We start from the raw sequence: 17194 nt of genomic DNA on the forward strand, positions 1-17194 counted from the left end.
ATCAGTTCTTTAATGAGGTACCAGGATGCAAACACAACACTGTAGTAACATAAAAAATAAATAACTAAACATTCTATAATATGCAATCTTACTGTAAGACAAAACCTGAATTTTTTTTTTTTTTGAAACTAAATTTTAACAGGATATTCTTAGCACATGGCCTAAATAACTAGTGTGAAAAATTGTATATAAGTATGTTGAAGTATTATTGGCTGCCTCACCTTGCTACATGATTAATGACAGGTGAGAAGTATGTTGGTCCATAAAGATGAACAGACTTCAGGCTCTGATAATACGCCTCTAGAACACCCTCTATCCCACTGCAATATGGGTTTTCTGGGTTCCCATTCTGTAAATACACATACAAATTAACATATGTACATGTGATGCACACTCCACCAAACAGTAGTCCACCAAACTACTGTTATAATCATAAGCCCCATCAGACTGGTTGTGGCGGAGGTCTTGCAGATATGCAAAATAAATCTAATGTATCTCTTGCTCTGGCTACTGTGTGTAGACCACCAGGGCCGTATACAGATTTCCTAAAAGAATTTGCAGATTTACTCTCAGACCTTTTGGTTACAGTTGATAAATAACTAATCATGGGAGATTTTAATATTCACGTTGATAATACAAATGATGCATTAGGACATTAGGCGATTACTGACCTAATAAACTCTTTTGGAGTCAAGCAAAATATCACAGGGATACACTAGATTTAATTATATCGCATGGAATTGATCTTACTGCTATAGATATCGTACCTCAAAGTGATGATGTTACAGACCATTTCCTTGTATCGTGCATGCTGCATATCACTGATAGTAACTATATGTCTCAGCGTTACAATCTGGGCAGAACTATTGATTCAGCCACCAAAGACAGATTCGCAAATAACCTGCCTGATTTATCTCAACTGCTATTTGTACCCAAAAATACACATGAACTAGATGAAATGACTGGCAACATGGGCACTATTTTCTCTAATACATTAGAAGCTGTTGCCCCCATCAAATTGAAAAAGGTTAGAGAAAAACGTACTGTGCCTTGGTATAACAGTAATACTGTTACGATCGGAGACCCAGGGAAACACAGGAGACAAGAGATCCAATCGCAGTGTGAGTTTTAATGGGTAATCAAAATCAGAAATCAACAAGCCGGGGTCAAAACCATAAATCCATCCAACAAATAAACAAACAGGGAAGGAACAGGAACTGGAACAGGAACTCGGAAGACGAGGAAACTGGGTGATGGAAAGAAAGGACTCCATGAAGACAAACAGAATAAGACCAGTTAATATAGGCAGGGTAATGACTATCAAGTGAAGACACCTGAGTGCAGTTAACAGGAGTGCGATTACTGTGATGCAGGGACAAGGTTTGTGGGAATTGTAGTGCCTATGATGAGGTGCCTATGGGGAAGTGAGACCACTAGTGGAGACTCAGGGAACAGAGATCAGACAGCGTGACATTACCCCTCCTCCAAGGAGCAGCTACCAGAGGCTCCACCTGAACACAAGAAGAGACCAAGGAACACAGAGCCCAGGAGGGAGGTGGACCGGCAGAGGATCAGGGGGAGGGACAGAGGCCCAGGTCCACAGAGGGAAACAGAGAGAGAAACAAAAAAAAAAATGAAAACAAAACAACAAAACTCAAGTCCAGGAGGCAACAGAAACCCACCAGGGTGGCGCAGAAGACCACCACAGCCATGCTGTCGAGACAGAAGCCCACCAGGGCGGCGCAGAAGACCATCACAGCCATGCGGTCGAGACAGAAGCCCACCCGGGCGGCGCAGAAGACCAACACATCCGTGCGGTCGAGACAGAAGCCCACCAGGGCGGCGCAGAAGACCACCACATCCATGCGGTCGAGACAGAAGCCCACCAGGGTGGCGCATAGGCCCACTACATCTGTGCTGTCGAGACAGAAGCCCACCAGGGCGGCGCAGAAGACCACCACAGTGGGATCAATGACACAGTAGTGCAAGTCTGGTTAGGTAAGTCTAAAACATAGAACATGAACAAGTTAAGGGTGGCCTCCGTGGCCACGACAGGATCAGTCGAATGCTCAGAGAGTTCGGCTGAGACGTGACAAGGCTCTGGAAGTTCTGCAGAGACGAGGAGAGGCTCTGGTAGTTCAGCCGAGATGAGGAGAGGCTCTGGTAGTTCAGCAGAGGCGTGGAGAGGCTCTGGTAGTTCAGCAAAGACGTGGGGAGGCTCTGGTAGTTCAGCAGAGACATGGAGAGACTCTGGTAATTCCGTGGTGTTTAGACTGGATTCAGGAAGATCAATGCTGACTTGACTCTGCTCATGAGGATCATTGGTGACTTGACTCTGCTCATGAAGATCATTGGTGACATGACTCTGCTCATGAAGATCAATGCTGGCTTGCCTTTGCCCATGAAGAACACTGTTGACTTGACCTGACTCTGGAGTGTCAATGGTGACTTGCCCTGACTCTGGAGTGTCAACGGTGACTAGCCCTGACTCTGGAAGGTTAACGGTGACTAGCCCTGACTCTGTAAGGCAACGGTGACTAGCCCTGACTCTGGAAGGTCAACAGTGACTAGCCCTGACTCTGGAAGGTCAACAGTGACTAGCCCTGACCCTGTAGGGTAAACGGTGACTAGCCCTGATTCTGGAGGGTCAACGGTGACTAGCCCTGACTCTGGAGGGTCAACAGTGACTTGACCTGAATCTGGAGGGTCAACAGTGACTTGACCTGACTCGACTTGACTCAAAAGTCAGCCCTGTTAGCATGATCTTGTAGTCGATAACCTGTTTTGGAAAGAGTGCAGTTTCTGCGCCGGTGGTCTTCTGCGCCACCCTGGTGGGCTTCTGTCTCAACAGCACGGATGTGGTGGGCCTATGCGCCACCCTGGTGGGCTTCTGTCTTGACCGCATGGATGTGGTGGTCTTCTGCGCTGCCCTGGTGGGCTTCTGTCTCGACCGCACGGATGTGTTGGTCTTCTGAGCCGCCCGGATGGTCTTCTGTCTCGACCGCACGGCTGTGATGGTCTTCTGCGCCACCCTGGTGGGCTTCTGTCTCGACAGCATGGAGGTGGTGGTCTTCTGCGCCGCCCTGGTGGGTTTCTGTTGCCTCCTGGACTTGAGTTTTGTTGTTTTGTTTTAATTTTTTTTGTTTCTCTGTTTCACTCTGTGGACCTGGCCCTCCGTCCCTCCCCCTGATCCTCCGCCGGTCCACCTCCCTCCTGGGCTCCTTGTTTTTGTTTTTCTCTCTGTTTCCCTTTATGGACCTGGCCCTCCGTCCCTCCCCCGACTCTGGAGGGTCAACGGGAACCTGACTCGACTCTGGAGAGTCCATGGGAACCTGACTCGACTCTGGACTGGTGGCCATCTTGGGCAGTGGTGCTGGGCTGGCGGCCACCTTGTGCTGTGGCGATGGGCTGGTGTCCATCTTGTGCTGTGGTGCTGGGCTGGTGGCCATCTTGCCTCGTGACGCTGGACTGGTGACCACCTTGTTCTGTGGCACTGGGCTGGCAGCCATCTTGCATCATGGCGCTGGGCTGGCGGTCCTCCTGTTGGTAGACCCCGGTCTAGAATCGGCCATCCCACCGGGAGAGACAGGTGTGGCTGGGGTATTCCACGGAGACCGATGTTGTAAATAGAATACAAACTCCTAGAAATTATAAGCGTCCAACTGCTCCATTTCATTTCGAGGTACCAGGTCATCCAGCCCAGTGTTGAAAGTGTCCTTTAGGGCCGCATCATTATATCCCATACCCTCAGCTAGGGTCCAGAACATTTGTGCCATAGCACCCACCTCAATCCCCTCTTGGTGGAGGGTGGTCAATTTGACGTATCGTGCCCTTTGTTCCACCATACTGGCTGGGGAACGGGTATGAAGTCCCACACCGCTGGATTTTGACATGGATGAAGTCCTTCTGTTTGGATCGGAGACCCAGGGAAACACAGGAGACAAGATATCCAATCGCAGTGTGGGTTTTAATGGGTAATCCAAATCAGAAATCAACAAGCCGGGGTCAAAACCATAAATCCATCCAACAAATAAACAAACAGGGAAGGTACAGGAACGGGAACAGGAATTCGGAAGGCGAGGAAACTGGGTGACGGAAAGAAAGGACTCCATGAAGACAAACAGAAAAAGACTGGTTAATATAGGCAGGGTAATGACTATCAAGTGAAGACACCTGAGTGCAATTAACAAGAGTGCAATTACTTTGATTAAGGGACAAGGCTTTGTGGGAATTGTAGTGCCTACGGTGAGGTGCCTATGGGGAAGTGAGACCACTAGTGGAGACTCAGAAAAACAGAGACCAGACATCGTGACAAATACTCACTCTCTCAAGAAAGAAACTCATAGTCTTGAATGCAAATGGAGAAAAACTAACTTGGAAGTGTTTAGAATTGCATGGAAAAACAGTATTTCCAGCTATAGACAGGCTCTAAAAACTGCCAGGGCATAGCATATCCACAAACTCATAGAAAATAACCAAAACAATCCAAGGTTTTTATTTAGCACAGTGGCTAAATTAACAAATAACCAGATGCCACCTGATTCAAATATTCCATCAACGTTTAATAGTAATGACTATACATTTCTTCACTGATAAAATAGATAACATTAGAAATACAATAGCAAATGTAGATTCTACAGCGTCTAACAGTTTCATCAATCGCAAGATAAACTGCAGGACAGGAAGAGCTAAATAAACTCATCACTGCATCTTAACCAACAACATGTTTATTAGATCCTGTTCCCACTAAATTACTGAAAGAGTTGTTACCTGTAGCCAAAGAACCGCTTCTCAATATTATTAACTCATCGTTATCTTTTGGTCATGTCCCAAAACTATTTAAGCTGGCGATTATTAAGCATCCAATTATTAAGAAACCAAAACTAGATCCTAGTGAACTGGCAAATTATAGGCCTATTTAAAATTTTCCATTTATGTCTATTTTTTTTTTTTTAAAGTTGTGTCTGCTCAATTGAGCTCCTTCCTGCAAAAAAAAATATCTGTATGAAGAATTTCAGTCAGGCTTCAGGCCCCACCATAGCACAGAAACTGCACTTGTTAAAATTACGACACCATAGATCATGACATACTCATAGATCTATTATAAAACTATACAGGTATTCAAGGGCAGGCTCTAAGATGGTTTAGATCCTAACTGTCTGATCGCTACCATTTTGTTTATTTAAATGGGGAGTCATCTCATTTATCACCAGTAAATTATGGAGTGCCACAAGGATCCGTCCTAGGTCCCCTTCTATTTTCAATATACATGTTGCCCCTTGGTAATATTATTAGAAAATATGGGATTAGCTTCCACTGTTATGCTGATGATACTCAGCTATATATCTCAACGAGACCAGATTCAACTTCTCAATTATCTAAGCTAACAGAGTGTTAAAAATTTAAAAGATTGGATGACCAATACTTTCCTCCTATTAAATTTGAATAAGACATAGATATTAATTATTGGACCAAAAAACAGTACATAGAATCTTGTATATTACAATTTGCAACTAGACGGATGTACTGTTACTTCCTTTACAGTCATAAATCTGGGTGTTATATTAGACAGCAACTTGTCTTCTGAAAACCATATTTCCCATGTTACAAAAACTGCATTGTTCCATATTAGAACATTGCCAAGCTATGAAACATGTTACCTGTTTCTGATGCAGAAAAGCTAGTTCATGCATTCATGACCTTTAGACTGGACTATTGTAATGCACTTCTAGGTTGTTGTCCAGCATCTTCAATAAACAAGCTACAGTTTGATGTACACCAAAATGCAGCTGCTAGAGTCCTTACAAGGTCAAGAAAATATGATCATATTACCCCAATTTTACAGTCTCTGCACTGGCTACCTATTAAATTCCGTATCAGTAAAAAATTATAATAACTTAACTGTAAGGCCCTAAATGGTTTAGCTCCTGCGTACCTAACTAGCCTTATACCACGTTACAATCCATCACGCTCCCTAAGGTCAAAACGCTGGACTTTTGGTAGTTCCTAGGATAGCAAAGTCCACTAAAGGAGGTAGAGCTTTCTCACATTTGGCTCCCAAACTCCGGAATAGCCTTCCTGATAATGTTCGGGGTTCAGACACACTCTCTCTGTTTAAATCTAGATTAAAAATGCATCTCTTTCACCAAGCATTCGAATAATGCATATCTTAAATTGTGACTGGGGTTGCATCTCATCAAATGCACATTCTTTTTCTTTAGCTTGAGTAAAACTAATTAATTTTACTTTGTTGGAACAGCAGCTAATGATGTCTCTATTTGTTTCTCTGTTTTGCCACGGGATTTACATCCCTTGGTAACTAGGATATACACAAGCTCCAGTCTCGATCCAGAACACCTGAGAAGAGATGATGCTGACCCTCAGAGGACCCCAGATGATGCTAACCCTGAATCAACAAACAGAACTAACAAATATTGCTACAAGTGTGACTGCATCATACAATAATGTTAATAATGTTCATCGTCTGGCTGACTACGTCTTGTATTATTTTTTCAGAAAAATCCTGTCATATGCACACAAACTGACAGTCACCAGTTTTAAGCTGCTACTAAATATTGTAGAAACTTAATTTTCTATAAAGGTGCTTTGTAATTATTTGTTTTGTAAAAAGTGCTATACAAATAAACTTGAATTGAATTGAATGATATGCAAGGATAATAAAAATAAAACAGATATAATAGAAAAAATATAGCAAGCTAGTGTTAAAGGACTTAACTTTGTTAATTTTATAATAAATAAAAAGAAAGCATATATAATACAAAAAGAATAGAGAAGCTAGTGTTAGTTTTTTTTTTTGTAAGAAAACAGGCAGTTAGTCAATTAATAAAGTGCAAGTCTTTTTTTAAGAATACATTTTGGAATAGAGACTCCTAGAGTTAGAGGGTCACATAAGGATGGAAGGTATGTATTTTTTAGCCAATTCTTGAAGATGGCTAAGGACTCAGTTGCTCAAATTGAGCTGGGCAGGTCATTCCATGAGGAGGGTACATTTAATACAAAAAAAATTGTGGAATTGATTTTGTGCCTCTTTGGGATGGCGCAATAAAGCAACATGCACTCGCAGAACGCAAGCTTCTAGAGGCACATGAGTCTGAAGTAATTAATTTAGGGAAAGGGGTGCAGAGCCAGTGGTGGTTTTGTAGGCAAACAGTAATGCCTTGAATTTTATGTGAGCAGCTATTGGTAGCCAGTGCAAACGGATAAACAGAGGTGTGACTTGCATTCTTTTCGGCTCATTAAATATTAATCTTGCTGCCACGTTGCATCTGCCACGTTGCATTTGAAGGAGTTATGGTTTATGACCCTAACTGGATGGTGAAATTGTAATGAAACAATGGGTTTGATGTAACCACAAGCAGTTCTGTCTTGGCAAGGTTAAGTTGAAGGTGATCGTCAGTTTATCAGGATGGAATAAAAGGTAGAGTTGAGTATCATCAGCACAGCAGTGATATGAAAAGCCACATTTCTGAATGACAGAACCTAGTGATGCCACGTAGACAGAGAAGAGAAGTGGTCCAAGAACTGAGCCCTGAGGGACCCCAGTAGCTAGATGTTGCAACTTGGACAGAACTTGGACACTCAGCTCTCCCAGATGCCTTGAATGACCTATCTGAGAGATAAGACTCAAACCACTGGAGTGTGGTTCCTGAGATGCCATTTGCCAATAGGGTTCACAGTAGGATCTGGTTGTTTATGTCAAAAGCAGCAGACAGATCCAGCAAGATAAGAATTGAAGATTTGCTATCCTCTTGCCAGTCTTAGGGCTTCAAACAACTGAGAACCACTTCTAAAACCAGACTGGTTGCTGTCAAGGAAATTGTTCTGTGTGAGAAAAGCAGACACTTGGTTGAACACATCTCGATCAAGAGTTTTTGCAATGAAAGGAAGAAGGGAAGTTCTCAAAGTTCTCTTTGGTTCTCAAAAAGAGATGCTTTAAGGGTGGTTCCCTTTCAAGTCACAACGAAGTGTTCCCCATAGCGGCCCCTCGAGGACACAGTGTCTCATTCCATACTCAGGGAACCATAGTTACATTCGTAACCTGAGACGTTTTCTTAAGTAGTGGATTAATACAAGCCTCTCTAAATGCTGAGGGACAAATACCAGCTTGAAGGGATGTTTTAATGATGTGAGTGAGTGCAGGTACAGCTGCAGGACAATGACCAAGGACTGCATTTCCCAAAAGCCCCATACCTGGAACTAATTACACACACACACACCTGTTCTCCATCAGGAGCACTATAAAGGATGCTCTCTCACATACTCAAGGTGAAGAATTGTTTGCTATTGCCTAGCGTTTATTTTATTATAGTTTAGACTGTTCATGTGTTTTGACCCAGTGCCTTTGTTTGACTACGTTGATACAATTAAGCTGCATTTGCATCTGACCCTGCTTTTACGACTCCATCATTACAGAATACTTTCGCCCCCTTGGATCCTATGGTCCTCGTGTATCACAGGTCCAATTTATGGATTATGCTCGTCTGGTGTCTGGATCTTCATTCATTGTGGGAGAAGCAGATACCATTCCGGTAATGGCAGCTGAACCAGAGCTAGTTCCTGTAATGATGGCCATTTCAGAGATTCTTCCTGCCACGGCTAAGGACCTTGAGCCCCATTCTGTCACTGCTGTATCCAGTTTGAAGGAACCACCGCTGATATCTGTGTGAGTGGCTAGTGTCTCCTTGATTTCGACATTCACAAGCAAAATAAAATCCTTATTCACAAGTAACACTATTTCTACATTCACATGCCGCATTGATTCAACATGCTTGAATGACGCAATGTCAGCACTCTCAAACCCTCTAAGCTCAGTGGCAGTGCACACTATAGAAAAACCGAAGGAGGCGACACCTGCTAAGGAACTCCCAGAGGTGGCAGCAATTGCTGCAGGTAATGGCATACAATTCAGCTCCCCTCACAGTGGTGAGTACCATTCCTGAACTGTCTGCGTGTCTAAATTCTGCTGATGATTTTGAACCGTCTGTTTGGTTTAGTCACGACCATTGAGTCTGTTTGTCCAGTATCAGACACGGAGTTTTGAACCTTTTGACTGCCCTATTATGTCCAATGAGGCCAAAGGTGAATTGTTAACCCATTCAGTCTCTGCTAATAAATCTAATAATGAACTATTTCTGTGTCCTGAACCATGGAGGTCATCTATGAACTTGTGTCTTGTCTAGATCTGGCCTAGTGAACCAACTGATTGTCATGTTATGGTCAAGGAGACCGTCTGCAAACTCTCTGCCTGTCTAGCCACAGCCAAGGGATTCTTTGTATTCTAATTAAGTCTGTTCCTGTGTTTTGGCCCACTGCCTGTGTTTGACTATGTACAATATACAATAAAGCTGCATTTGGATCCGACCCTGCCTTCATGCCTCCATCATAACACAAGTTGACAAGTAATGGGATGATTAGAAAGGATGAATTTGGAGACTTCTGCCTCCTGAGATTAAAGAGAAGGATGTGAATGAGTGCATGTCTATATTTTTGTGTTAACACATTAATTGATTGATGCCAACAATTATTTGGTCGCGCATTAATGCAGTTTTTTTTCTTTATTTTGAAGGTCTATCACTTACTGGCTCTGAATACAGACAAATCATGGGTCACAGGAGGTGATGCTCCCAATCAAATTACTTAGGATAAGCATCAACATTCACAAACCACTGTCCACTGTTATTTTTAACAGGAAAGAATGTAACAAGCTCATAATAATGACTTTATAAGTTGGAAACAGGAAGTTTATGATAGCACCTAAAGACAGCAGAGAAGCGTTCTCGCTCACCACAGTGGAGTGAATCATTTTTTTTAACTTTGTGGTTTATTATTTTGAATCTTATGGGATGCGGTAACACACATCCCTCTCACAATATATTGCTTTACAGAAGATATGTACTCCAGTGTGGTTAGTGCTCACACTCACTGATCAATATATAACTGAACCATGCTCTTGCCCACCTCTTCCAACCGAGCAGGGACTGCTTAATGGAACAATCACACTAGTCAAACGAACCAGGCTTTGGGGGTTAAATGCGCTATGGCACGGTTAAGATTGCCTAGTGTGAGCACACTCTAATTATTCTCCTGCATCAAACACACTTGAGTCTCTTCCGGTCCATTAAGTGTTGTCCCGTGCCACGCTCTGCTGCGATGGGTCCTGCGATCGTGCAGGTCTCTAATAGGAAGGAGCCTGTTATAATGTTATGATGGAGGCTCTGGACTCTGAGCACACCTTGTTTTTGTATAACAAACTATAAAATATTTTCTATAATAACGTTAATGTCCTGGCAGTGACAAATAGCACGCTTTATATTTAATTTAATCACATTAATGTTATAAGTTAAGATTTACAATAAATATTTTAACTGCTACTATATAAAAGGAATTATTTGTTTAAAGTGTTTGCAAACAAAATGTTATTACACTTTTGTTCATATAGCAGTACTTTTAAATGAAAAATGAAAAAAAGAGCACAATACACTACTTTTTAATGCATTATTAGTTTTGTGGACAGCAGACAATAATGTAATAAATCACGATAAAATAAAATAAAAATAATCGTTGCCCATACTGTGTTGTGTGACAAAGGAACCTCTCCCGGTCACAATGCACACCTCTGCATTGGCCAATCTGCCAAAGATGGGTGTGACTAGTAGACCATGAAATGTCTCTAACCCAAACCAATCATGGCTCAAACCCTTTAAGACACATTCTCCAAGACTCATCACCCTGAAGTCTGTTTTTATATTTAAGTAACTTTGTCGATTTGCTGTGGACTCTCTGATCTTCAGAACTTGACGAAAGCCTCCAGCACATTCCTACAAAACTCATCAAGAACCTCCATTGTCTTCCGCATCCAGATGCTTGTTCAGCTACAAAGCAAATGCAAGTAACCGTTTCCAACTAGTTAGATGCATGTCTAAGCTCGAGCCCCTTTGTCAAGGTGATTTTTGATTCTCTGATGATTCTCATTAGGTTGTGGTTAATTGATGATAAATAAAGCTGTTCTTTGTTATGCTCTCACTCTCTCTTTCCTTACTTTCCTTCTTTCTGTATATATGTGTTTTGCTTAGCCTTGTTGTATGTTAGCTGTAGTTTCATTTCTTAAATCCCTTATATTCAAAATTCACCAGAGCTAAATTTCCGCAACTGCGTGAACGCTGGATTCCGTTAACATGGGTGTGTAAAAAAAAAATAACGAAACGCATACGCACTGCAGACGGAGTACGTGTGAAACAGGCGTTAGATTGTTTGCACCTTGTGCAATGTGGAATTAGTTTACAGCTTTCTCAAACACTTTGTGATGCATTTTGGAAACAGGAGATGAGCCCCTGGTCTAATGCACCACCTGGCTTGAGAAACCTGTTCTAAAAGTCTTACTTTAAGTCATTATTTTATTTGGGTAGCACACATATTCTGAATCCCTTTTAAGAATTAAAATTAGATTAATCCCAAGATTACAGTGAGATTAATCTAGATTAAAAATGTTTATCTATGACCACCACTAAATAAAATATAATAAATATAATTTTTTGAGGTGCGTCTCAAAAAGGTTTTTATTTTTTTGTAATTTAATTAAAAAGCATACTTTCATGTATTCTAGATTTATTGCACACAAACTGAAATATTTCCAGAGTCATTTATTTTTTTATTAAAACTAACAGTTTAGGAAAATTGTATTATTCAGTATCTCAAAAAATTTGAATATTCAATTTTGAACTTGATTAGTGTGATTAATTTTGTGTATAAATACTGGGTACCTCTTGGGCTAGTTTAGAACATGCAACCACAATTATGGGAAAGACTACTGACTTGAAAGTTGTCCAGAAGACAATCATCAACACCCTACATAAGGAGAGTAAGCCACAAAAGGTCATTTCTGAAAGGGCTGGCTGTTAACAGAGTGCTGTATCGAAATATATTAATAGAATAGTATTCAGATGAAAGTTAATTTAGCATTTCATTTGGAAATCAAGGTCTGGAGTCCGAAAGAAGACGGCACAAAATTCAAAGTCCAGTGTGAAGTTTCTCAAGTCAGTGATGATTTGGGTGCCGTGAAATCTGATGGTGTTGGTCCATTGTGTTTTATCAAGTCCAAAGTCAATGCAGCCATCCTTCAGGAGATTTTGGAGCACCTTATGCTTCCGTCTGCTGACAAGCTTAATGGAGATGCTGATTTCATTTTGCAGCAGGAATTTAGCACCTGCTCACAATGCCAAAACCACTTCCAAGTGGTTTGCTGACCATGATATTACTGTGCTTGATTGGCCAGCCAACTCACCTGATCTGAACCTCACAGAGAATCTATGGGGTATTGTGAAGAGGAAGAGAAGTACCATCTGAGAAACAATACAGAGGAGCTGAAGACCGCTATCAAAGCATTCTGGGCTTCAATAACTCCTCAGCAGGTGCCACAGGCTGATTGCCTTCATGCCACGCTCCACTGAAGCAGTAATTTGTGCAAAAGGAACCCCAACCAAGTATTGAGTGCATAATTAAACCTGCTTTGGAGATCTTGAACATTTCTTTTTTGTAAATCTTTTTTTTTTTTGACTGATCTTATTTATGTTACTTATTTTGATCACTATAATTTTTTGAGATACTGAATTTTAAATTTTCCAAAGATGCAAGTAATAACCATCAGAAATAAAACACACAAAAAAACCTCTTGAAATATTTCAGTTTGTGTGCAATGTATCTAGAATATAAGAAAGTTAGATTTTTTAAATTCAATTACAAAAAATAAAGAACTTTTCCATGATATTAACATTTTTTGAGATGCAGCTGTATGTATATATATATATATATATATATATATATATATATATATATATATATATATATATATATATATATATATATATATGTATATATATATATATATATATATATATATATATATATATATATATGTATATATATATATATATATATATATATATATATATATATATATATATATATGTATATATATATATATATATATATGTATATATATGTATATATATATATATATATATATGTATGTATATATATATATATATATATATATATATATATATATATATATATATATATATATACATGTATATATATATATATATATATATATATATATATACATATATATATATATATATATATATATATATATATATATATATATATATATATATAATATCAAACTAAAAGTTTAACTGTAGAGTACATTTATTTTAATATTTAACATATTAAAGCACATGTAAAGTAATATTTTTTTTTAGCTCTAGTATTATTTCATATTACATTTAAAGTTCACATAATTTACTATGATTATGACCTCAGTAAAACCTGTAATTACAAATACATTTAAATACATGACATTAAAGTACATATTAGTTTATCATAAATGCTTGTCAGGATATTGGGATGGAAGTAATTATGAAATTGCAAAAAAAGTTGATAATTGCAATTGGCACATTTCAACCAATTGCATTTAATATAAATCAAAATTATAATACATAAAATAAATGTACAATTAAGTTTCCAAAACATTATATTCAGATCACATTTGTTTTTTTGTTTTTGTGTTTTTTGCATTTTTAAAAGAGTAAAACATTTTTTTTTTTTATGTTAAAATACTCTTTTTTTTGGTATCCAACAGGATTTCATTTGATATAACACAACTTATTGATAGTAGATATAATTATGGATAGTACATAATATTAAGCAGTAATCTATACTAATTCTAGTAGTGGTAAGTTATACTAATGGCATTTAATATAATCAGATAGTATAATCATAAATGTTTATAATGATCAATTATTGCCACAGCAAAATGACATGAAGAACCAAAAGTTTGATCTGGCCATCTGAGCTCACATCTGAGCTCACATCCCAGAAGCTTCCTGTAGTAATAGATGCGTTTAAAGAGCGCTATTCACTCAAGTAAAGCTTTAAGGCTCTGCTGAGTGCATATGGAGTCTCCTGCATTCAGCCCTGAGGAGGAGTGTGTGTGTTTTAGCTGTGTGTGGGCAGCTACAGCCACAGGCAGTGCATCTGTTTGGTCCAATAAGAAGGATCTGTGTCTCACTGTATATGGGATTATGTGATAGATTCTCTGTGACCGTTTCGTGGGTGTGAAAAAGGGGGAAAAAAAGAGAAAAATAAATAAAGAAAATATTTTCTGTTCTCTTTAGAAATGTTAGACAGCTGTGGGTAATCTCCATTTGCTAATGCCTATCAATCTTTTTTTTTAAATCTCCTTTATGAATGGTCTCATCCATATTTATCAGTTAGTCACCCTGCAGAGCCCTTATTTGGTTACCAGTGGTATAGTTGTAGTTGTGTGAAAACAAAAGGGGAGCTTTTTGGCATTTAGTCCATGTCTGTTGGCTTTTGGGTCATTTATATGCTAAAAACACTTTTACAAGTTAATGATTAACTTTTGATAGACGTACACATTCAAAATGTACAATATCTTTCCTTAATTACAAAGTAAGAGGCTGGAATTTAAAGTAGTTGTTGCACTCGTCCTAAACAGCCAGGGCTAATAGCATTTTGAATAAATGAAAAGCACAGTTGATATTTTCTAGCCAATATGAAATGCCTCAAAATGGGGGGAAGGGGTTGCGCTTAGACAATATGTGTATGCTCTAAGGGTCCTGCTGGACGACAGGTTCAGAAGTGCATCTAAAAGAGCTAGAGGTGGAGGAGTACAGTCATAACAGGTAGCCTAGGCAGATGTGTACAGTCTACGGTTGGGGTTTAGCAGAGACTAGGATACTAGCATACCAATGTTAGAAACCATAGTCCGCTGTTTTTCAATGTATCTCCCTGGGGCACCAGGACTGAATATGAAGCTATAGAACAGCTTGATGATGTAACAGAAACAATGAACTTTATGCTTAAGGTAGGTTAATGAAAACAAACATAAGCCCAGTTATTTATTCAGTACAGTGGCTAAATTAACAAAAAATAAAGCATCAACAAGTTTGACATTTCCCTACATCACAGCAGTAATGACTTTATGACCTACTTTACTTTAAAATTGTTACTATTAGAGATAAAATTGTAACCATGCAGCCATCTGCTACAGTATTGCATCAGACAGTGCACTATAGACCCCCTGAGGAACAGTTCCACTCATTCTCTACCATAGAAGAAGAAGAATAGTATAAACTTGTTAAATCATGTAAACCAACAACATGTATGTTAGACCCTATACCATCTAAGCTCCTAAAAGAGGTGCTTCCAGAAGTCATATATCCTCTTCTGACTATTATTAATTCCTCATTGTCATTAGGATATATTCCCAAAACCCTCAAACTGGCTATTATTTAGCCCCCTTATCAATAAAACACAACTTGACCCCAAATAACTTAGTTTAAAGAAGTTAGTTATAAAACGATCTTGAATTTCCATTCTGTCCAAAATACTAAAAAGGTAGTATTCTCATAATTATATTCCTTCTTAGAGAAAAATGGTATCTGTGAGGATTTCCAGTCAGGATTTAGACCGTATCATATGACAACATTCTTTTGCATAGACTAAAACACTTTGTTGCCATTAATTGAAGTGCATTAACATGGTTTAAATCATACTTATATGACCGCCATCAGTTCGTAGCAGTGAATGAAGATGTATCATATCGATCACAAGTGCAGTATGGAGTACCTCAAGGCTCAGTACTAGGGCCGTTACTCTTCACGCTTTACATGTTACCCTTGGGAGATATCATCAGGAAACACGGTGTTAGCTTTCACTGTTATGCTGATGATACTCAGCTCTATATTTCTTCGCGGCCCAGCGAAACATACCAATTTGAAAAACTAACGGAATACATGGTCGATATAAAAAACTGGATGACGAGTAGTTGGGTGGTTATTCTGCATGCTTAATAAACAAACTCCAGTTAGTCCAAAATGCAGCAGCTAGAGTTCTTACTAGAACCAGGAAGTATGACCATATTAGCACGGTTCTGTCAACACTGCACTGGCTCCCTATAAAAACTTTGTATAGATTTAAAAAATATTGCTTATTACTTATAAAGCCCTGAATGGTTTAGCACCTCAGTATTTGAACAAGCTATTGTTATAGTCATTATAGTCATCTACAGCCGCTGTGTTCTCAAAACTCAAGCAATTTAAATTCCAGAGTTTAGCGCCTTAACTCTGGAATAACCTACCGAACAATGTTCGGGAGGCAGACACACTCTTGCAGTTTAAATCTAGATTAAATACCTATCTCTTTAACCTGGCTTACACATAACACACTAATACGCTTAATATCCAAATCCGCTAAAGGATTTTTAGGCTGCATTAATTAGGTAAACTGGGAACACTTCCCATAACACCCGATGTACTTGCTACATCATTAGAAGAATGGCATCTACACTAATATTTTTCTGTTTCTCTCTTATTGCGAGGTCACCGTAGCCACTAGATCCAGTCTGTATCCAGATCAGAGGAGACCAGGATGACTAGAGCCCCAGATACAGTAAAGACCATGTCTCAGACGACCACCGGGACAAGACCACAGGGAACAGATGTTTCTTCTGCACAATCTGACTTTGCTGAAGCCTGGAATAGAACTGCTGGTTTCGTCTGGTCAGAGGAGAACTGGCCCCCAACTGAGCCTGGTTTCTCCCAAGGCTTTTTTCTCCATTCTGTCACCGATGGAGTTTCGGTTCCTTGCCGCTGTCGCCTCTGGCTTGCTTAGTTGGGGCCACTTCATTTACAGCGATATCGTTGACTTGATTGCAAATGATTGCACAGATACTATTTAAACTGAACCAAGATAATGATATCACTGAATTCAATGATGAACTGCCTTTAACTATCATTTTGCATTATTGACAAACTGTTTTCCTAATTAATGTTGTTCAGTTGCTTTGACACAATTTTTTTTGTTTTAAAGCACTATATAAATAAAAGTGACTTGACTTGACTATAATGGATCTCTGAATTAGACAAACCACTTAATTCAACTGACCTTTGCAAAGAACTAAATTGACAGGTGATCCGACCAATCATAACACCAAATTTTCCATCTTGCCTGACAAACAAATCAGACAGGACAGTAGACTGACTTCTGAAAACTTGAAAAATTGTGTGTATTGACGTCTTTCCGCAGTTGAAATAAAATAAGTTATCATGTTTATTCATGTTCATTTCGTGGTTTAAGTAAATATAAA

The 17194-nt window shown here is 39.2% G+C and overlaps 1 protein-coding gene and 1 long non-coding RNA gene across 2 annotated transcripts in view; one reads left to right on the forward strand and one right to left on the reverse strand.

Moving 5' to 3' along the window:
* The window catches only part of LOC128014441 (uncharacterized), a 32109-nt gene extending 25453 nt beyond the window's left edge, over positions 1-6656 (forward strand). The window contains exon 3 of the long non-coding RNA XR_008183545.1: positions 6324-6656. This is a non-coding gene — a long non-coding RNA (uncharacterized LOC128014441). The remainder of the gene's footprint in view (positions 1-6323) is intronic.
* The window catches only part of LOC128014431 (copine-8-like), a 64353-nt gene that overhangs the window by 9727 nt on the left and 37432 nt on the right, over positions 1-17194 (reverse strand). The window contains exon 16 of the mRNA XM_052598019.1: positions 222-349. Coding sequence (XP_052453979.1) covers positions 222-349 — 128 coding nt within the window. The remainder of the gene's footprint in view (positions 1-221; positions 350-17194) is intronic.

This window comes from Carassius gibelio, chromosome B25 (genome assembly GCF_023724105.1).
Source record: "Carassius gibelio isolate Cgi1373 ecotype wild population from Czech Republic chromosome B25, carGib1.2-hapl.c, whole genome shotgun sequence".
Lineage (NCBI taxonomy): Eukaryota > Metazoa > Chordata > Actinopteri > Cypriniformes > Cyprinidae > Carassius > Carassius gibelio.